The sequence below is a fragment of the Acomys russatus genome, chromosome 10 (genome assembly GCF_903995435.1).
Source record: "Acomys russatus chromosome 10, mAcoRus1.1, whole genome shotgun sequence".
In the NCBI taxonomy this organism is placed as follows: Eukaryota; Metazoa; Chordata; class Mammalia; order Rodentia; family Muridae; genus Acomys; species Acomys russatus.
Genome location: NC_067146.1, coordinates 45,610,667 through 45,633,639, shown reverse-complemented (window position 1 = coordinate 45,633,639; position 22,973 = coordinate 45,610,667). Strand labels below are relative to the sequence as shown.

The following is a 22,973-nucleotide window of genomic DNA, read 5'->3' as shown; positions in this document are numbered from 1 at the left end:
GCTTGAAAATTCCGACAATGATGAATGAAAGCTAATAATAATAATGAATCGTTCATTGTATATATAAATTACTAATTAAAACTTCACTGCCATGACAAAAAGAATCCTTCACATTGATAAAAATAGGAAATAAAAGTAAAAATCCATTTTCCATATTTCTAATGTCTCAGGAGCACTTATATGCCACATGTAGCACCCCGACGTTAAGTATCATAGTAAAGTGAGAAAAAACATATTTGAAATGGAAGGAATACATGGAAATTCTGAGAATATAGGGTCCAAATAAAGAGCTAAGCTATAAGGAGAAGCCAAGCTTATGTGCAGAGCCATGCACTGCCCCAGGGCATGAAATTAACACACCTATGAGGGTTCTTCACAAGTGGTAGTGGCTCAGTTGAAGCCTTAAGAATCCTGACATTCTTTACTGTCCATTCCCAGGTATGGAAATAGTCTGCAACATTTTCCACAGTTTAAAATTACCCCTATTGTTGTGGATTTCATTTTAAAAAAAGTCATATCCACTCATTCTCATAGACATCTTTTAAGAATTCTGCGGGGCGTGGTGGTGCACACCTTTAATCCCAGCACTCCGGAGGCAGAGGCAAGCGGATCACTGTGAGTTCAAGGCCAGCTTGGTCTACAAAGCAAGTCCAGGACAGCCAAGATAACATAGAGAAACCCTGTCTCAAACAAACAAACAAACAAACAAATAAACAAAATTCATTGATCCAAGCTGGTCAGTGGTGGTGCACATGCCTTTTAATACCAACACTTGAGGAGGTAGAGGTGGGTGGATCTCTGGATTTAAAGTGAGCGTGGTCTACCCACAGAATGAGTTCCAGGGCAGCCAAAGCTACACAGAGAAACTGTTCCTCATTTAAAAAGGGGGGGTGGTGGTGGGAGAGAGAGAGAGAGAGAGAGAGAGAGAGAGAGAGAGAGAGAGAGAGAGAGAGAGAGAGAGAGAGAGAGAATTATTGTTCCAAGATCATCTTCCATGGGTTGAAATAAGTTACATAAATAAATGTAGGTGTTTCTTATAGAGTAACTTTTGAGAGTTTAAATACTGGGACCTTTTGATTTACTTCCATTCCAGAGACTAACACACTACTTGCAACTGATCCTCTTTGATTTATGTTTGCAGATAGCATAGCTGTTTTCTATTGAAGAAAGTGCTGAGAAATTATTATTATTATTATTATTATTGTTGTTGTTGTTGTTAATTAGAGATGCCAAAGCATTGGCTTCACATGCTGCTGGAAACCAGAATCTGGTGTTTATTGCTTTTAAAGAAGTTACAATCATAGAGATGTACAAGCATAAAGTACATAATGTAAACTGCTCGATTTTTATATGGATTTTTTTCTGCGTTAATTTTTAAAAAGTAATTTATTCAGATTATATCCCAATTGTTATCCCCTCACTTGTATCTTCCTGTTCCTCCCTCTCTCCCTCTTTTACCCTATTCTCCTCCCCTAGGCCTGTGACAGAAGGGGACCTCCTCCTCCACCATGTGACCACAGCCTATCAGGTCTCATCCTGGTATCCTGCTTCCTCTTCCTCTGAGTGCCACCTGGCCTCCCCACCAAGGGGAAGTGGTCAAACAGGGGCACCAGAGTTCATGACAGAGGCAGCTCCTGCTCTCCCCAAACCATAGATAATGAGCTGTCCATTGCCTAGATCTGAACAGGGGTTCTAGGCTTACTGCATGCATTGTGCTTGGGTGGTACAGCAGTTTGTGTAGCCCCCGTGGGCCCAGACACCCACCCTTTAATATACCAAGGAAGTTGCTAAATATTCAAATGCTTCCTTTTATATATTTAGAGTCCTAAGATAATTCTTGTCTGACTAGTTAACTGGTTAGTTAATCAGTTCTTATTTCATTGGCATCTCCGGAGAACCCACTGCTGTATAATATTCCTTTGGCTAAGACTTCTCCAGTTTTTCTGGAAACTTGTTTGGGATTCTCCTACTGTCCTTGAACTCATCTCATTCCTTTCATGACTTCTAAATGGTGAGCTTTTCAAGAGTTAAGTTTTTTTTCTCCTCAATTTAATCTACTTTTTATTATAAATGCATTAAGAAGTTATTGCAAATAACTCAGATTAATAGCATCGACCTAGTTTTCTTCTGACTCCTACATCACCAACTTGTCTATATTGTGGAGATTTAAAACAACTACTAAGCTTATTGATTCCTTCATGCACCCCCCCCCCCCATGGTACTTCTACCATACATGAGGTCAAAGACGCTGAGGCAATCTGAAAGCCCTCTCTTTCTCAAGGCAAATCGGTCAGATTGGCTTCTTAATTGTAGCCTCAAAGTGTACTTCAAACTATAGCTTCCAACACACTGCTCACTATCTCAGGCCCATGGCCAACACATCTCATCTGTACGTTTGTAAGCGCTGCCTCACTCTTCTCATTCTTTCTCATCTTCTCCAACAACCAGAAGGCAACTCTTTCTCCCTCATATCTGAAGAGTTCACGATGCGCTAAGTATATTCGCATCCGGTGCTTAGGACCACAGACTCCTCGATCACGTGAAGCCCAGCTGCCTTTTAGCTACTTCTTCTCACATCCCCTTCCCCTTTTTTCCCCCGACCCTGCCCTGCTAATGATGTCATTCTCTACATCTGCCCTAGAGGTTTTTTTTTTTTCCCCACTTGTTCTTTCCTTTCTTCTCTCTACTTTTCTCTACAGGTAGGGTAACTCCATAGGACATCAGTTACACTGGAATTTCAGATTAAAAAATGACTTCATAAATATATACAAATACCACCTTTCTCAAACATAGCATAAAGATATACATAACTCACTTAAAACAAAGAGTCCCCATAGTCTGGCTAATTATGAGTCAGACCGAATGAAGAATCAGCATGCAAATAAAGTCTGCTTATAGATTAACAATGTATGCTCACACAGAAGTTCTTATCAACATAAAATATGTCTTTATTTTATAGATATAAACTCTGAAAAAACTATGCTCTGGCTTTACATTGTTTTTATTTTCTCTCCCATCTTTATTTACTGCATGTGTGACAAAACATGTCTGCTTTACTTGGGGGAGGTAGTAGGTTAGAAGTTATTACAAGTCCCTGTTATGAAAGAAAATTATGATATACACTTTTAAAGAAATTCTAAATCACATGTGGGCAGATTTCAGAAGAAATTTGAGCATTTTATCTGGCTTGTCAAGAGAGAAATCCCATTAACACATTGAGACCATTCAACCTGATTTTTAAGAGCTTTTCACAATGGAAAAATAACACATTTATATCTTAGGTTAATAGTAAAGTCAATAAAATGCTGGGTATCAATATTGTATGTATTTATCTCCAGTTGCAACATTCTTCTGCTAGATTATTTAATAGGGCACCATTTTTAAAAGCCTATTAATAAAAACCATGACCTGAGAAGTCTTTTTTTTTTTCCCTTTATGTCACTGATTAAAGGAGAACTATGTCAGCTATAGTTTAGCGTTCACAGTTGCAGTCATGTGATTTCCTCTAAGGTTCATTTTATAATGTCATGGATACAAATATCTACCATCTCTTTTGTCCAATGTGATTAAACAAGTATTCTTACTCCCTATCTAGAACATGGGACAATTAATTGCACAAAGATTATATTAATTTAAAGAAAATTTAGACAATTTTAGGAATATTTTTCTAAAACAAAGTATTCTAAAAGGATATTGTTTTTGTTTTGTTTTTTTTTTCCCTGAATTATAACTACATCATTTCCTTCAGATGGCATATAACAACTGGATACATCCAACAATAATGTCTCACTTTTAAATTTAGGCAGATATATATTTGAAGTTGATTCTTCAAAATGACTCTTTTAATGGAAATATAGCCCTAATACATTCATTATTTTTCTTAATTTCTAAAGAATAATTTTCTTTATCCCTAACTTCATTAACCCATGCATTGTGTGATTGTATCGTTCATGTTAGACATGACCAGTGCCAACTTGACTCAGAGCCTCTATGGTCACCCCTAAGACTCTCACATATTGGACTCATTAACTTTTCTCCATGTATGAAGAAAGGGAGAGTGAGGAAGCATTCGTGGCCCTTCCTTTCCTGGAGCTTTTTGAGCAGATAACAATTCCTAGGAAGAAGAGATTGTTGGACTGTATATCTGGCCAGATGTCGTCTACTCTCCTGTCAATAACTGCAACAATCCCACTGGTTCACCAGGCTAGACTTGGGAGGGCTCATTCCCATGGTCTTTTACTGCCCTCTCCATGTAAAGTGAATAGAAACAGACTCAGCGGGAAATGTCGTACAATGTTCTAGATAGGTAGCACGTTGGGTCAAATTTTTGTATACAGAAAGAGTAACAATCATACACATTTTAAATTTATCTTTCCATATTCATTTAGGTGCTCAGTGACATACTTTTATAATTTGAGTTTACATATAATAAAACAATTCTTCCGATGGGCTTGCTTTACTTTTAATGACCTTCAGTGTTTTTGCTTGTCTTTCTTTTGCTCCTTACCACTTATGTTGGGGAAAAAAAAAAACCCCGTTGAAAGCTCTGTTTTGGGTGCTTGTTTTGTAGAAAGTCCACATGGGGTGTAGCTTTGAAATTGTATACTCATATAGTCTGTATCCCTTGGGGGAACTACAGGATGCCAAGCCTCTTGCATTAGATGGACAGGAAAGCCACAATAGAAGTGCCCAGATGGCATGTGTTTCCTTGACATTGGTATATACCTTTGGCTACAGCACCATGGCTGTGGCAAAGCACTTTGTCTTGGAAAGCAAGTATTGCCTGAGGACAATCAGAGCTCAGACATTTGTGTGGTGGACACTCACTTTGAGCAAAGAGATCTTGGTGTTCAAAACCCTTTTTTTCTGATAATGATACATAGATTGAAAAATAATTTCTAATTGTTGTAGGAAAGTTTGAAAATAAACAAAAGCTGTCACTTCAGTAGCCAGTGATAAAGCATGAACAAGCTCAGCCACTACCTTGCAATATTGTTTCAGCACTAAAAGGTGTAAAATTTAACAATGCTTGTATTTCAGTGTGTGTGTGTCATGATTTTCATGATGTTTTTGCCACTTTATGAATAAAAATTTTAGGTCATTTTAATAACTTTTACATTGCTATTTTCTTCAATATTTGTTGTATGGAATATTTTTATTAAGCAGTGGCAGCTTACAAACACAGTAAGTATTAGTTTTATGTCTAATTCATAAACTTTAACCCATATCTAAAATTTATATTATTGAGAAAAATAAATTTTACAACAAAATCTAAAAATTAATGAACTCTTATAAACTTTATATGTACCACATAAGAAGTTAGTACTCTTATCTTTATACTTTGCTTATTTTTATTATTAATACAAAAGAGACAACTAAGAAGCATCTTATTATCTTTAAAGTGATTAATTACATACTTTCCAATGGACTGATAAAAGTGTGTATTGATTTTATAAATGCAGATAGTATTCCCAAACAGAGAAACAAGTAAATTTTGGCATTATAATAATATTTTCCTTAGAAATATTTTCCTATAGAAACCATCATTTTAGCTGGGCACACCTGTAATCCCAGCACTTAGGGAGGCAGAGGCAGGCAGATCTCTGTGAGTTCAAGTCCAGCCTGGTCTACAAAGTGAGTTCAGGATAGCCAGGGATGTAGAAAGAAACCCTGTCTTGAAAAACCAAAGCAAGCAACCAACTAACCAACAACCAACTAACCAACCAACCAACCAACCAACAAAACAAACAAACAAATAAAAAAAACCCCAAGCCCTATCATTTCATTATCTCAGAACAAATTGTGGCTGTTTCCTGTGTTTCCTTCTGTTTTTTCCCACCCTTCCATGGGCCCCTTCTACTCTTACTGGCATCCACACATCAGTATGGGGCTTCCTAATCAATGACTCCCCAAGGACCAACCAGGGAAGAGCACAACAAACACTGCTGCAGCAATACCATGATAATGACTCTAGAGCACAAGAAATGAGCCAGCATTAACAATAAATAGAATGAGGAGCACAGAAGCACCCACAGCAGCTATTCAACAGCCCAACTATTGTAACTCAGAAATGTCCCCAAAGATGAAAGATTAATGGCCATTTTAGCCTAGATACAAATAATAGTGCATAAAATGAGTTCAGAATTTAGGAGCATCTATACTAAAATATTACAATAAGCATACACATATTTTGGGAATAAATCCTAAGATGCTACTTAAGTTTTATTTTTCTAAAAGAAAAGAAGGAGGGAAAGGAAAAAAAGCACCAGAATGGCTGTCTCAGAAATTCTTAAACTTTGATGAGACTGAAATGGCCCACTAATTTTATGCTAGCATTAAAAAAAAACTAAATCAAGGTAACCAGTTCTAATAATTGTGTATTGAGTACAAGTGCAGTATAATTGTGGAGATTCTGCTTCAGTCTACCTACCTGTGATGTCATTGCCTACCTGCTGTGGGGGCGTGGCCCTGCCTAGGGCTACATAAAAGGACAGATCCTCCTCCTAGTGCTCTCTCTACCCCCCATCCCCCTTACTTTCCTCTTTCTCTCCTTCCCTTTCTTTCTCTCTCTCTGTCTCTGTTCCTCCTCTCTGTCTGGGGCACCCCTTCCCCCCTTTTTTCTCCCCCATACTCATTTAATAAACTTCTCTATGTCTAAAATCTGTTGCCAGGCATCTTATTCTCTTATCATCTTATTTTTTAAATCCTTAAAATAATGAAGGTCTTTTCAGTTTTATCTGCATTGGTTTAATGTTTATACCAACACCTTATGAGAAAATAATGATTTTAAAACCAGCGTAGAAATCTGGCCTGCTGGTCATAGCACGAGATATAGATGTACCATTTGAAAAAGACAACTTACAAAATAATAGTAGTATTGGAATTTTAATAATCTTTTTTCAGGATTTTTTAAATCATGGACTTAAGGATGTAGGCTATGTTCTAAAATTCAAAAAGGCAAACCCAAAAGGAAAAACAAATTAGAGAAAGTAACTGACCATCTGCACCACATACCAACTGGAAGTAAGGTGAAGATAGGATCTGGCATGGCTCCTTGTGCACACCAGTTGATCTTACTAGCAATGGGTAAAGTAGGAAGTACAGGGAAGTGAAAGAAAACAGAAGAGATGACAGACCCAATGGCAGCGCATGCAATTTTCTGGCAGTTTGGAGTTAAGGTGGACCTCCATCCAGTGCAGTGTCACAATGACCATTGCAATAGGCATTGCCAAAGTATATTACAGCTGAAGAAACACAACACACACACACACAGTTAGCACCCAGCCATAGAGCAAAAGCTGCACGTTCACACACACACTGAGGGAGCCGATGCACGCAGATTGTCTGAATGTGTGTCTAAACTGAATGTCCTCAGTGCCTTGATCAGATGCTATACTGTCTTATGAGGAGAGTATATGAGACAGGACTTTTACATCATCTTGTAAATGTATCTTTGTGACTTTAATCTGTGTTTGCACAGGTGAAAGTTGATGACAGGTGTTTGATGAGTAAAGTCTCCATAATGAGTGACACTATTCTGGGGCCCCTAACCAGCTCTTTGGAGGATTGGTTTGGGCAGGCACAGGCCTCTAGAAACCATGAAATATAGAAGGTACGGTAGAGAGAATTTCAGGGGTCCTCATAATTTTGTGTTACGAAAGTCTGATTTGGTAATTTTGAATAAAAGAACTTAGTCTTAATTTTGAATCACTTTTCAAGAGAAAATGGTAATTATTCTTAAAGAGGTCTTGTCACTATATTTACATTTTTCTATCTATCTATCTATCTATCTATCTATCTATCTATCTATCTATCTATCTAATGTTGCATGTGAGTGTGCAAAAGAGTCCAGAGTAGAGCTTCCTCTGTTTATTTCCTTGAGACAGCGACTCTCATCGAACTAGGAAATGCCAGTATTGGCAATGCTGGCTAGCCACTGAGTCTAGGGATCTGCATATTTTTACCCTCTATGTTGAAATATCAGGAACTGACAGCCAAATCTAGCTTTTTATGTGGGTACGGACAATTTAAATTCAGCTCCTCTGATATAAACCCCTGATGCACCTCCTTGACTCCTGATTGTATTTTCAAAACAATGTCTTGTGGTTTTTTTTTGTTTATTTTTAAAGATATTTTTTTATAATGTATACAGCACTCTGCCTGCATGTACAGAAGAGGGCATCAGATCACATTATAGATGGTTGTGAGCCTCCATGTGGTTGCTGGGGATTGAACTCATGACCTCTGGAAGAGCAGTCAGTGCTCTTTACCGCTGAGCCATCTCTCTAGCCCAAATGTCTTGTTTTTAAAATTCACTTATTTGCATAATATATTCCTGTGAAAATGTGTTGCTACTTCTGAAGCTGATATTGATGTATTTTAGGTAAAACACCTGTAAAAATACACATTACTGTTCTGATAGGAAATTGGGTAATATTACATAGGAAGTAGTAAAAGTAAATGGAAACAGTGATTGTTTTATTATAATCATTTTGTGAATAAAGTTGCTTAATTTTAAAGAAAAGACATTGCACATACATATATGTATAAACACACACACATTCACTGTAGCTGAATATATGTGTATTAACTGAGTATAACACAAAAGTCAAGGTAGTATGAAATGGAGCTAAGGTTTAGAAAAAGTAAACATTAAACAATGTACATTAGGTACGAGTTGTGATATTTTGTGAATATAACCCTCTATTTTGCCTAAGATAAAAAAGAAATTATACAATTGAGGAATGTAATAAAAATTAACAAGTACCTTTAATATAAATACAAGGATCTGGGTTGGTTTCCCAGTACTCAGGCAGTGGCTCACACCTAACTGTAACTCTAGTCCTAGGGGCTCTGGTGCCCTCTTCTGGCCTTCATGGGCATGGAGGACAAATGTGGTGCACTGACTACATACACAGACAAAACATTCATGCACATAAAGTAACTAAATTTTCATAAAAAGAAAAAAATGATATAGGAGAAAGCATAACAAAATAATTGGATGATAACTACTTAAAACAGCCTTTTAACTGGAATGATGACTAAACACATACTAATTATAATAAAATTATAATTTTATTTTGAAATAAGAAATAAGGAAGCCAACATATTTCTTATGGTTAACACTTTCCACAGGTTATTTTTCATTATTATGTATTTAATGTAATTATATAGGCTATTAAGAAGTTTATTGGAGTTGTGTTTGAAAGAACCATCATGGGAAAAAGAGAAGCAAGTTCTAACTTTATGCTAACCATGAAATCACTAGGAGAACATCATGTTAATGAGGTACACTACAGTAAGGACACAATGTCTGAGTTTAAAATGAAGATAGATTTCCTAGGCTCCTCGTGGAGAGTGACTATTAACTTGTAATAATTTAATGCATAAAAAAAAAAAAAAAAAAAACCTTACCCGGACATTGTTATCAAAGCAGACATCAGGCCCCTTTCGGTATCTGGGTTGCTTAACCATGTCGCAAGGATCCGGACCATCAGCTAAAGAGGCTTGTCAAGGAACAGAACGTAACTTCTTCACCACATGGTTAAAAAGTGGAATAATATATATCTATTTCTGAAATCAATCAAAACCAACCTATGCCACTGCTCGCTCTCAGCCAACAGAACCAATTCAAGTACATGGGACTGTGAAAAACTTAATGTTCAAATTAACTTTTCTCATCATTCCTGACTAATGTGGTGAAACCAAAATCTTTTGTGCTGCAATATTTTTCTCTATATGAGTAGAAACAAGGATGACAAACTTTAGTGTTCATTGCTCCAAGATGATCTGTCCCAAACATCTTTGGTGTCAAAGGATACAAGTCTGTTCTGCTTGCATGAGCAGCCGCGTGTCACAGGGACAGGTTCCTTTGCTTTCCACTATTATGAACACTAAGTTGGTGTTCATAAGTTTTTCTATATGAAAGATTCTGCAAAATACAGGTTAGAATATCTCATAAAGTGAAGACTGTCATTTGAAAAACAGAAGGGAAATCATTTCAAGATCCTTACTTAATGAAAAGAAAGATAAAACAATGTATTAAAAAAATGAAGAATCACCACTCAGGAAAAATAAACACACACACACACACACACACACACTGAAATGTGTGTGACTTGAAGATCACCATGTTTTTACTTAACACAAACATATTACCTCTCTCAAAACTATTTTAAAAATCATCACCCAAACCACCATTGATTGAAAGATTTAAAATTGTTAGTCCTAGTTACAAAATATGTACTATTTAGTTACTGTCCAAATTCCCAAAAATGTCTGACTTTAAATGTTCAGGAAGTGGTGACATTTACCATTGCCAATATACCAATAGTCCTTTATTTTATAGCCAAAGTAGGAAAAAAAAAAAAAGTGACAAAGCATATTATCAAACTAATGTCAGAATAGAGTCCAGTTTTTCTGTAAGGGGATAAATGTTTTCTGTTGTACCCAATATGGTAAACAGAGTTCTTGAAATGTGATACAAAACTTTAATTATTGCATTGAACATTAATTATAATGTAAATAGGTGCCCATCATTGGAAACTTACATAGCAAGTCTTAGACATAGAAACAGGCTTTAGGTGTCATGCCCAGTGTCAATCCTTTGTTTCCTTTTGTAACCAATATAAAGATTTATAAAATTTATAGAAATGTATAAAAATAAAAATATATGACAAAAAATATATGACAAAGATCTAATTTCTTGATGCTTTAAAGAGAAATGGAGTTTTCTTAGTGTTTCCCTTTGAACTGGGAAAACACCATAGAATAACTCGAGTTAAATTGGGATTTTGAGTGATTTTAGAACCCTCCAAGTTCCTCAAGCACACAATGCTTTTAGTGGACCACAGTGGGGGCCAAGGTCAGTGTGCTGTGAGGGCGCTCCAGAGGCAGAGCCACCATGCTGTGGTGATAGTTTCTGAACTTGAAAGCCCAGTACACTCATTTTTAAATAAAGTAAGCTTTAGCTCCCGTTCATTTTTGAGTTCTCCTGTTACTTTTCTCTTCATAGCTTCTACCTAGTCTAGAAAACGTAGTTTAGAAAAGCAAGTCACAAACATACTGACCATGCCTATTGATTAAGTCCTCGGAGTTAAAAAAAAAAAAAAACAAAAAAATAGTTCTTGTAATCGATGTAGACTAACTTCCAATGCCCAGCAAGAGTCTCAGGGCTTTCACACTCTCAGGTTGCCTTACCTCCTTCCAGTCCCTTTCTCTATTAGCATCTTTCTGGAATAACTTGCCCTCCTTCTCTAAAAATTTTCTTTGTATTTTGTAAACTGTGGCTCAGGGACCCCATAGCCTAGATTGGCCGTTTTCTCAGACCTTCCAAGTACCCCATATTGTATTTTTCTGCTATTACATTACAACCAACCGCATTTTCTCAGTCTCACAAAACATTTTAAAGAATACAAACATTAACCACGATCTTAAGACATATTTTCCTCAGAACTTTCAATTTCAAATCCAATGTAATATTCAATTCTTCATGTCAGAGAAGGGTAGAAGTGTAAACAAAGGCCCTACTAATGTTTTATAAGCCTTAATAACTATATATGTAAAAGTCATATTTGATTGGAATTATTATCACAATTTAACTTTTTCATAAGTTTTTAATATCAATCTTGTTTATAAAAATTCATGGAAATGTCTCCATTCTGCCTAGAATCAGAAGCAATTCTATCATGTAACTGTAGTTAAAACAATTACAAGCGATCAGAACTTATGAGACCTATAAGAAAAAAAAAAAAAAAAAAACAAGTGTTTTTGACATTTGTAGCTTAAAACAACTATTGCTCTCTGACTCCAATGAGAATAGCCCTATAGCCTGTGATTGACAAGCCCAGGTGCTGTACTCAGAAACAAGGACTACACCACACCAAGGAAGAGAGTACCTGGAACAGTTTCCGCAGTCCAGTACACCACTGAATGATTTACTGTCATTCTCGAAGAAGTACTGGGTTTGTTCCGTGATGCAGCTCTGCTTTGACAGGGAGGCTGTGAAGTCCTCCTCCTCCATCTCAACTGTGGGAGTCAAAACAAAATCATCAGCACCAGGAGACACCAAGCTTCTTGGAATCATGCTCACAGGGGCAAAGTCAGTACACAAGGATGCCACTTTATAGTAGGTCGGTTTACTCGTGAGTAATAGCCTGACAATCACTAAAAGGGCCCTGTAAAGTTCCTAAAGAATAAATTGATATTTAAGCTACAATATGCTGGCTAACGTGAACTATAAAACTTTAAACACCATTGGAAAATAAAAGTTTCAATATACCAAAAGTGCCAGTTTGATGACCTTTCTCTTGATCACACACACACACACACACACACACACACACACACACACACACACACACACACACACACTATCTCTTTCTATGACTTCATTAGCCTGACTTGACACCAAAAGAAAGACAGCCTTCTGTGACAATAGCCACATCTGCCGACATACCTGCCTCAAGGAGCCGTGGGAATGTCAAGCTCAAGAGCAGCTGCTGGAGAATAGACCTGAATTTTTAAGATGAATACATGAGGAACATCTAGAAATTGTCCTTTACAATAATTTACACAAAAATTTGGAGCAGTTTTGCATGCACAAACAGATGAACACTTTGTTTCATCATTTTCGGAACAATGCAGATTAACAGAAACCTTAAGACTGTTTATTTATTGTATTTCTTGAATTACAAAAATGTACAACTTTGATTTTGATCAGCAAAAGATGCATGAGGTCAAAAGTGTTTGGGAGCAAATGAGGGAAATACATGAGAGGAGGAGCCTAATAAGCAGCGATGTTAACTGCACGGGGAAGAATGTCTGTCTGTATTTGGTACATGAACTTTTATATCCTGAATTTTCTTTATACTTCAGTTATTAAAACTCCACAGTGCAATGAAGACAAACAAAAAAAAAATCATCATTTGAAATTTAGGCTTGAGCTTAATCTGTAATGTGGCATACAAAAAAATAGAGAAATACAATGCCTTCTAGTTTTATAATAAATGGTAACTGAACCAAATTTTAGAATATTCTGGAACTGAATTTACTTAAGGGGTGATAACAGAAATTTTTGGCCAGAAAGGGACAAAGGCTAGTATTTTAAGATTATTATAAAGAATACCTACTTATATTAACATAAAAATATCACTGTATTGTATAGTAATATTTTTCAAAAAATAGTATTTTTGAAATTTTTTGTTAAGTAAAAAGGACATAAATTTGATAAACCCAAATACTCAATGATAATATAGAATAATAATCATGGTATAAGGCCGACCTTATAGTTTAGTATAGTTTAATAGCGTGAGGTACAAAATCAGAAATATAGGGCAAACAGGAAACAAATAATGGGAGAAGAAAGAAGAGAAGGAATCCTATAGAGATGAAGAGGTTGAGTGAGCTGGGTGATCAGAAAGTGACTTCCACGCTCTCACAGTGTCTCAACTGTTTAAATGTTTGAAGTTCACAGGCTGAGAAGGACAGTGAACGTATGGGGTGCAGAGAGCCATCCAAAGGAAGAATGTAAGTCACTTCACTATAAAGCTTCTGACACTACGCCAAAATTGTATTAGTGGTAAAAAGTACAGAGTTCAGTTACCTTGTCTTGAATTGGTTCAATATGGAGAACTTATTTGGATACTAAAAAAACCCTCATATTTTATAGACAAATACCCTTAGAATTAAACATTTAACTGTAGTATTAAAAATAGAGTTCTAACTAGATCAGAGAATAATCTGGTCAAAAACCTTTGCCCAGGGAAGATATAAGGCCCAGGGAACTTTTCTTATTGTTGTGTAGCCAAATTAACATGATGGAAAACAGTTCTAGGTATCTGTGTCGATATCCAAAGACAACTGCTGTTCATAACCCTAAATCAGAGAAGCTCCTCTCTACAATGAATTGCAGTGGTTGCTAAGTCTCAGCTACTCCGGGTGCTGCACACTGAATTTAGAGAACACTACGGAAGAAGGGCTAAAAGAATCTAACAGCTGGGAATCAGAAGGAAGTTCTAGAATGTGTTGTCTCTTTGGCCTGGTATAGCCATGGAAAGCATGAACTCACAGTTGCTGTGGTGCTTACAGAGCCTGCAAAAGACTGGACCAATTGGAAGCTAGACAGAGCTAGGGGAGGGATCTTGGGCCCCACCCCTCCGTGCTAAACTGTTGGTTACTGATGGATTATGGGAGAAAGGGTGGTGTTATCAACAGATGGGTACCACTAACTGGTGAGCACATCAGGCTCTACTGGACAGTTCCATACACATACTCCCTCGATGGCCTTGATGAAGGCCTTGATGAAGTCAGCAGATCACAAACCTTCCTCCTTTAGGAAGGAGGGTAGGAGGAAAACAAAAGAGGGTGGAATCAAAAGCATAATGTACATATAAGAAATCACCAAAAAGAAATGTAACTCCAAATAAATCCCTGAAGGGGTGAAGTTTTCTTGAACTTATCAATATTTCCATTGAAAAGGTTGAAAAATATGTTTTATGTGATCATTTAGAAATAACTAAATTTTTAATACATTCACAGGAAAGGAAGGAACAATACCCATAACACAGCTCACTTATCACAAAATCCATATTTTAATGATATTATTCTTTCATTTATAATCAAACAAAAATCTTGACTTACCAAGCAGCAGCTGTGGCCCACCAGCCAATCTGTAGTATGTCTGCAATTGACGGCTGTGAAATATAAAATATATATCAAGAATTCATTATATTGGTCTACATTGGCATCAGAGGAACTAGCTCAACCACAGGCTTTACTGACCACATATGCTGAGCGATGTCCTGCCCCCTGCTTCGGTGCGGCTCCTGGATCACAAACTGACTGATAATCATACGACTTATTGAATGCATAAAGTGTTATATTAACCAGGTGCCTCATCAAGCTAGGATCAATCTCTCCAAAGAAACGTCCAATCTGAGAAAGAAAGAGACATTCTGTAGTTTCAATTTAAAAATATTAATATTTGAACTAATATACTGGAAAATACTATATAAGAAATGGATATAGAAAACCAGTTTGTAGATTTAAGTAAATGAGACCCACCCTGAAATTCGGAATAATCAAGATTAACTTAGGCTTTCTTATTATGCATCAGCTCTACTGGGGTATGAGAACTGTGGGAGGAATGGACAACCCACTGCTATGTGCAGTGAGGTCACAATTAGACAAGCCCTGGTGAGGAGAATGGGGTTAGAGGCAGGAAATGAAGGAATTAGAGTTGCAGTCCCTTGGGTAAGAATGCCAAGAGAGAACCACAGTTCACAACATTTAACTGTATACCCGAAGTCAACAAAGGGCAAATTTTGGTTCTCTTACCACATAAGGGAAGGTATATGAGATGACATATACTTGACATGGCTTGACTTACAGTAATAACCATGTATAAAAACATCTCATACCTAAATGCTTACAGTGGTAGACAGCACTAAAAAAGGGCATATATCTCCAGGAGAAATTAGGAGTAATCTACGTGAGGGTGGGTTAGGACTAGAAAACCACCTAGTGGACTGTGCCATGAACTGCGAACCTCAGAGGAGGCAGCAATCATCAACTACCAGTGTTAGCAGATAAACTGTCATTAGTCAGAAGAAAGAATAGTTCTGGGAGCTCTTTGTATATACAGAAAGCCTAGAGATATAGGTTCAGAATTAATGGCCAACTTGCAAATTTTGGTCTAGAAATTGAATCTGTCAGTATGAATACTCAAGACATTATCAACTGACTGGATTTAGGATTTAGCAATTTTCTGAGTTGTTGAAAGAATAAAGGCAAGTTCATTTCATGTTAAAATCCTCAACTACATTCTTTAATAGTGACTGCTGTTCTCTAAAGGTAATTACCAAAAGGGAGCTAGATTTCCTATTTAGAGAGCACTGGTTTACATTATATTAATCGTTTGAAGTTTTTCTGTGACAAAAATTAAACAACTCATTATTTAAAAAAAAAAAAAAAACCTAAAAGGGTTTTTACAATTTTAGTCATAGAAAAGCTCTTTGGAAGGTGGACTCCATACCTGATTAGTATAATCATCATGATTTGCCATCAAGAGAAATCCACCATCATCTAGAATCACACAATCCATTACCTACGGGAAGAAAGCAACAGGTGCTCAGCAAGGTCAGCATGCTGCTCCATGACTTCTCCAGAGAACACAGATCATCTCAGAGTGGAACTTCAGCCGCTAGTTTATTTCCCCCATCACTTTAAGCATTGTGAAAATTCACAGACAGGACAAAAGTGAGGGCAGACTGCACTTCAAATAATAAAAGGATTTGCTTGAAACTTCCTGAAGTACAGACAAAGGTGAAGACGTGCAAAAGGCTCTACCTTCACCAATGCTGAACAGAGTATGGTCCACCTGGACATGACTCTTCTCCTTCCCTTAGGATATATATATTTTCTGAAGAGGCATTTAAAGTATCATATTAATCAGTTTTCTAGAGAATTTATTAGCATTAGATTTAAAGAATTTCCTGGATCTTTTAAATCACTGACATGATTGTTATTCACCAAGCAAGAGAAATGAAAACAAGATAGTCAAATTTATTTTAAAGAGTTTTCTTACATCACTGTTTCTTCTGCAGTCACAAACTGGACCAGCACACTGAACGGAAGAAAGAAAGAAAGAAAGAAAGAAAGAAAGAAAGAAAGAAAGAAAGAAAGAAAGATTAAAATAATCTTAACTCATTTGAATTTAATAACTAACTTCTTATAATATGACAACCTGGAATTTTTATCTAATTTAATGAATGTATACAATCACAGTTTAAAAGAATAAGATACTAGTTTCATTTTAAGGACCCAGAGGGTCCTGGAACCCTACAACAAGACCATCAAGGCTGGAGGATCTAGACCCAGGGGTCCTGTACAAACTACTGTACCAACCAAGGACAATACATGCAGTAAACCTAGACCTCCTATTTAGATCTAGCCAAAGGACAGTGCATTCTACACACTTGTGTGGAGAATGGGGAATGACTCTGACATGAACTCTGGTGGCCCCTATTTGACCACTTCCCCTTGGTGAGGAGGCCTGGTGGCACTCAGAGGAAGGGGAAGCAGGCTATTTGGATGAGACCTAATTGGATGTGATCATATGGTTGGGGAGGAGGTCCTCTTCTGTCACAGGCCTTAGGGAGGAGAATAGGGTGAAAGAGGGAGGGGGAATGGTAAGATACAAGTGAGGGGATAACAATCTGGATGTAATCTGAATAAATTGTTTAAATAAAAAACTAAGAAAGTATCAATTAAGATGTATCTGTAGGAGGATTTCAAGTTGACAGCCTGAGCAGTTTTCATTTCATTGCTTAGGAAAAAAGCAAACATTTAAAAATAGGAATTCTATTTCCATCTAAGTGTGGCAGCAGTGGAAATTTACTTTGCCACTACATAAGAATTGTATTTACTTATGTGAACTTTGAGACTGTTAATCACAGTTTAATAACTTTGGAAAAAAAAAATCTTACCGGATCCCTGATTGAAGTTTTGGTAAAATTTTCTATCCAGGAATTTACATCAATTTTAATTCCAACAACTGAAAAAATAATGTAATTAATGAAATTATAAGTGACATAATAGCATCTTTGCAATGTAACAGCTTAGACAATTTATAAACTAGTCAATAAAGTTGGCGTTCAGTATAAGGTGTTTTACAGAGATATGCTTTTCAGAGTCATTAAGAAAAAGTGCTTTTAGTCTTTAATCCATTTAGCAGAAGTTGTCAACTTGTGGTTCTCAACCTGTTTGGCAAACCTCTATATCCAAAAATATTTACACTACAATTCATAGCAATAACAAGATTACAGTTATGAAGTAGCAACGAAAAAATTTATGGTTGGGGGTCACCGCAACATAAGGAGATGTACTAAAAGGCTGCAGCCTTGGGAAGATTGAGGACCACTGCCATAAACTGTATTTTACATTACAAGAAAAGCACCAGCTGGACGTCCAATTAATTAATAATATTGCCTAAAAATGTGTGTTGATCTTAAAGATATGAGACCATTTGAGCAGTATATACAAAAGGCTTCTCTCATCCTACCAGTTCAAGCATCAGACTTTTAAGAAACACTTCCTTAAAGAGTGCATACATAACCATCTTAGATATTGGGAGGGGTGGGAAATAGTGAGCAGCTGAGAGAATAAGTGATAAGTGGCCCTTAAATTAGCAATTGTGTGAAAGGTGAATGAGCTAGGAAATTACGGGGTGAATCCTAGTAGTTGAACCAATGATGTTTCTGAGCAGCAAACAGCTCCCTCTCCTCCATCTGGTCTCTCTAAATATAACTGCGAACAATACTGAGTCATACGATGAAAATCTGCACTGCGCGAGATTTTATTTTATTGAGTTCATTCACTACAGCTCACTTCCAATTCTCATTTGTACTGTTCTGTGTTTTTGTTGGCTTGGTTGATTTAATTCTTTTTCCAAATAGTTGAACAGTTTTAGATAGACCCAGCCCTAACGCTTTTCAGCAGCTAAATGGTAGTCTAGTATACAGATATGTCAACATAATTTCATGTTTAAATGATTATGAATATGTACAGCATTGGCAAAAATCTTTTATGTATTTGAAAATTGGACAGACTGACAGAGTAGCATTGCTAGATCAGTCTCAGATTTAAACTTTTTGATTTCCCATCAAATGTTTCCGGTTTATGATGAACTGTAGCGTCTTCTTGAACCTTGGGCACATGTACACAGGATGTAGGTGCTCACCTGCAGGCTTAAGAAGCTTTCCTTGGATATACAGCTCTACAGCTTTGCTCACCATAATGCCAGACTCATATGCACCAGGTCCACTTTCTAGAAGAAAAGCAAACCGGTGAGTCATTATCCTGAGCCTTCGAATGGAGTGTCCTGCTTATAAAGAGGTTTCAGCTCGCCCTTTTCTTCCTGAATATACCAAGAAAATGTGAATAGTCATGAGTTGGCTTTTATTTATTTATTTACTGCAAGGAATTACTTGACTTGATTTTTATCTACTTCTATAATATAATAGATGCATGCCCATTTACAGTTGTGTAATATTTTTAAAACGTGGGGCAGGCTGTTGGAGGGAACTGCGAAGAATGGTCTTAGAGTCACAACACAGGCTTTGCCTTGTATGAGATGCATGTCTGTGGATATCAGGTTGAATCTTTAAACATTTCAGTGTCCTCATTTTCAAAATAAGAGTAATAAAATAACTATGCATACAGATGGTGAAGAGTTGAACCAAAATATTTTTTTGGGTGGATGGGGGGTGGGGAGAACCATATAAATTACTTAAAAGACAGGCTATTAATTTTTATAGATAGCAAATTATACAATTAACACAGATAAGATGCAATTCATCACTATACACCAACTGACTACATTCATTAGCCATGTTTGAATGTAGTAGTTGAAATACATGGGATTAGTGCCATATGTTTCCACTTACTGTGCATGCCTCCTAGAAATGTTAGCTCTGCATCGCTGGATGACTTCTTGCTGTATATGCATTCTACTTCTTTAGCTAAACGCATTTTCCCCTGATTCTCTTGTACATATTATATACTTAATAATGACTATCCTAGGTATTTAACAAAATACAACTACTTGAAGAAAGAGGGATTAGGAAAAATAATTTAAGACTTAAAAGGATCTGGGAAAGCTGAATTCCAAAGAAGACTCACTGTTAAAGTAGGGCGCAGTGAAAATGTAGTTATCGTTATCTAGGCTCCGCTTGTAGAAGCTGTCCTCATATGTCTCTGGGTTTTCTTGCCAATTTTCTCCAGCCCTAGGGAGGAAATGGTCCTCATCATTTATATTCCTTAAGGTTCATGATAACCTGAATTCCTTTATGGTATCTCTATAGGCATTTCTACTATTGAGGTACGTCTAAGGAAGTCAGGTAAGGATAGTGTAACTGATGCCCAGAACTACGCAATATATCAGCGTAACAAGAATAAGACAAAGCTGACTCCCAGTCAAGAAACTATGGATAATCAGTTAATTGATATTAATATGCCTTGGGCTCTACTCAGCCCACTGCAGACACTGCTCTTGAGATAATGAGAGGTATGACGCATGAAGGAACAGTGCAAGCAAGGATGCACTACATTCGTGCTGCTGTAGATCACTATTACGCTCACGTAACCAGTTGGACTGTGTCTGCAGAGGAGCATCTCTTTCAACCTCCCTTAAATTTTGTAATGGATATATACAAAGATGCTATTGAAACATCCTATAATAATATTTTTCAGGGAAATGGGATATTTTTATTAATACAAACACTTCAAATAATACTGAAACTTAATATGCTAACAATGATCAGTTTTCCTGAAGAATAGCTTCCTTACATGGCAACATCCAGACCCTTGGCACAGGCTGTCACATGAATTTATTTTTACAGATGTTATTTGAACTTACTCTTTGGGATAAACTCTTGTAATCCCTCCATCAGTTACCACAAAACGTGCTTTCACTCCTTTGCTGAAAATAGAAGATAAAAGGAGGACATTTGAAGAAAAAAATCTTTAAGATGCTAAGCTAGGTGTTTAGAATAGAAATGAAATAAAGGAAACATAGTTACACCTATCAACACACATAAAATGGTAGGTTAATAGTGTGTGAAATTAAGCTCTCAATATTAATATATATCAGAGTCATCTTAGAAGAAAGGGTAGTGTTGTCCTTTGAAGACTGACTAGTAGTCAGTGTGGAATACAGAGGACATCACTGTATGGGGAAAAAATTATATATATAGAAAAGCTAGTAAAGGTGCCTGGTGTTTGTTTTTAAGAAAGGCAAAATAAAAAGGGGGAGAATTTATAGGAAGTCTAGACTCTAATAGGAGATTCTTAAAGGGCCAGCCAGCCTGTGAGTGGTTTTGAAATTCATGCACGTTTCCTGCCCTTTCTGCCACATCACTGAGACAGGATTTCATCTGTGCTCCTGTCACCAAACCACGCACTGTCCCTGCCTCAGTTCCTAAGGGTTGGGATTACAGGCAGGAGCCAGCAAAGTTGTCTTCAATCTCCATAATCATATTTTCATTACAAATGCACTTTAGAAACAGGGCTGCGTCAGGAAGGCCTTGTGGGGGCTGTAGACTCGGGACTGGGTACAGCGATGGGAAGCTTTAAAGGCACAGGACTCGGCTGTTGTAATTTCTGAAAAACGGTATTTTAGGGCCTTGATCATGAAGAAGAGATGGAAACACAATAAGGTGAGCTATCTAGTATCAGGTGGCCAACTGGAAATGAATGGAGAAGAAACTATGAATGAGAACCACCCTGCGATCTCTCAACTTCCTGAGTAAGTGTACAGTGTTCGACAGTAGAAAGACAAGTAAATCGTCACCAGAAAACCTATTTCCCTACAAATGCACAGAAGGAAACATGTCTATTTAATATGCTTTGGCCATACTAACACGGAACACTCACAATGGCCAAATTACCTCTGAACTACACTCACAACGAAAATATAAGTTATCAACTATTGCAAAATGATTTCCTTAGAAATAATTTCTAAAGCTAAATAACTAACTGGATTTATGAGGCTCATTATCCAGAAGTTTCCCAGGGAGATGTGAACCTGAAATGCAAAATATACATTTTTTAATTAACTAGAACAAATACTTACATATTTTTCTGCTTACTCCAGTAATTTTGGACAAGTTCATTTGTAAAACCTGCATCCAGCAAGATTCTATTAATCAAATCTGTATTACCTAACACAGAAAAATGATATCTTTAATTAAACTCAGGTAGATATTCATTTCAAATAATAATGAGACAAATATATTTACTATTTTTCCAAGCCAGTTGAGTAGATATAATATGCAAAATCATTCCATATGAATTGTGTATTTTCTATATTATTGATCTCGTCTTACATATTGAGGGCAGAATGAATTAGTATTGTAAAGCCAGTCACTAATGAGAGAAAATGTCTTATCAAAAGACATGTGATGCCAGGCATGGTGGTGCATGCCTTCATTCCCAACACTCCGGGAGTCAGGCAGAGGCAGGCAGATTGCTGTTAGTTCAAGACCAGCCAGGTCTACAAAGCAAGTCCAGACAACCAAAGCTATACAAAGAAACTATAAAAGAGATATCTGACTTACATATATATGAAAACTAACCGATAATGTTGCCTAACCAAGAATTACACAGTGACAGGACAGTAACAGCTGATATGCCAACATGGCCCCCAGGCGTGATCACTAAACAATAAGCAACTTATGACTGCTGAGAAGATGACAATCAGTCTTCTCCAGGGACAAGCCCCTGATAAGCTCCAAGTGGCGCTAAGCACATCTACACATGAGTAACGCTAAATGAACATCGGAGGGTCTATGTATGACTGTGTTTGCATATATATGTGTATATATAGGTATAGATATTTAAGATGTCTTAAGTGTGTATATGTATACTTATGTATATACAAGTATATTTATATGTAAACATACGATATATATATATAATATACATGTATATATGTGTATATACTCATACATATGTGACACTAAAAATTGAAGAAGAGGTCATGACCTTGACAGGCAGTAGGGGTGGAAAGGGAGGGGAGGAAGGGTGAATATAGTGCTCATGTAAGAAGCTTTCAAAATTTTTAAATGAAGTAAAAATAGATGAAAAGTGAGGAATATATCTGCAGTATGACAGTTTAGGAAACAATGAGGAAATAATTTTATCTTTTCTGTGTTTAGTTTGGTTATATAGCTTAATTTGGTGGTTCCACACCAAAATAACATATATTTGGGATATATACATATGCATGTATGTATATATTATTAATTGAAATTAACAAATAAAAACATGAAAATATGAAATAAATAAGGCACTGTCTACATTCACATTTTTTTAAAAGGGAGAAGGTAACCCTCCACATTTCACAGCAGAAAATAGTATTATTATGAGACCATAAATTTGTCTTCTAGAAAACTCCTTTATATGTTCATTTTTGT

General features: G+C 36.6%; 1 protein-coding gene across 3 annotated transcripts in view; it reads right to left on the bottom strand.

Annotated features, from left to right (window-relative positions):
- Positions 1-22,973, bottom strand: part of Cacna2d1 (calcium voltage-gated channel auxiliary subunit alpha2delta 1) — a 430,688-nt gene that overhangs the window by 4,290 nt on the left and 403,425 nt on the right. For all 3 annotated transcript variants that reach the window (XM_051152078.1, XM_051152080.1, XM_051152079.1), the window contains 13 exons: positions 21,632-21,719; positions 20,417-20,479; positions 19,681-19,784; positions 18,740-18,826; positions 17,487-17,554; positions 16,586-16,624; positions 16,034-16,105; positions 14,782-14,934; positions 14,641-14,693; positions 12,458-12,513; positions 11,898-12,027; positions 9,822-9,931; positions 9,415-9,497 (listed from right to left, as the gene is read on the bottom strand). In XM_051152078.1, the coding sequence (XP_051008035.1) occupies positions 9,415-9,497; positions 9,822-9,931; positions 11,898-12,027; positions 12,458-12,513; positions 14,641-14,693; positions 14,782-14,934; positions 16,034-16,105; positions 16,586-16,624; positions 17,487-17,554; positions 18,740-18,826; positions 19,681-19,784; positions 20,417-20,479; positions 21,632-21,719 (1,106 nt within the window). The remainder of the gene's footprint in view (positions 1-9,414; positions 9,498-9,821; positions 9,932-11,897; positions 12,028-12,457; positions 12,514-14,640; positions 14,694-14,781; positions 14,935-16,033; positions 16,106-16,585; positions 16,625-17,486; positions 17,555-18,739; positions 18,827-19,680; positions 19,785-20,416; positions 20,480-21,631; positions 21,720-22,973) is intronic.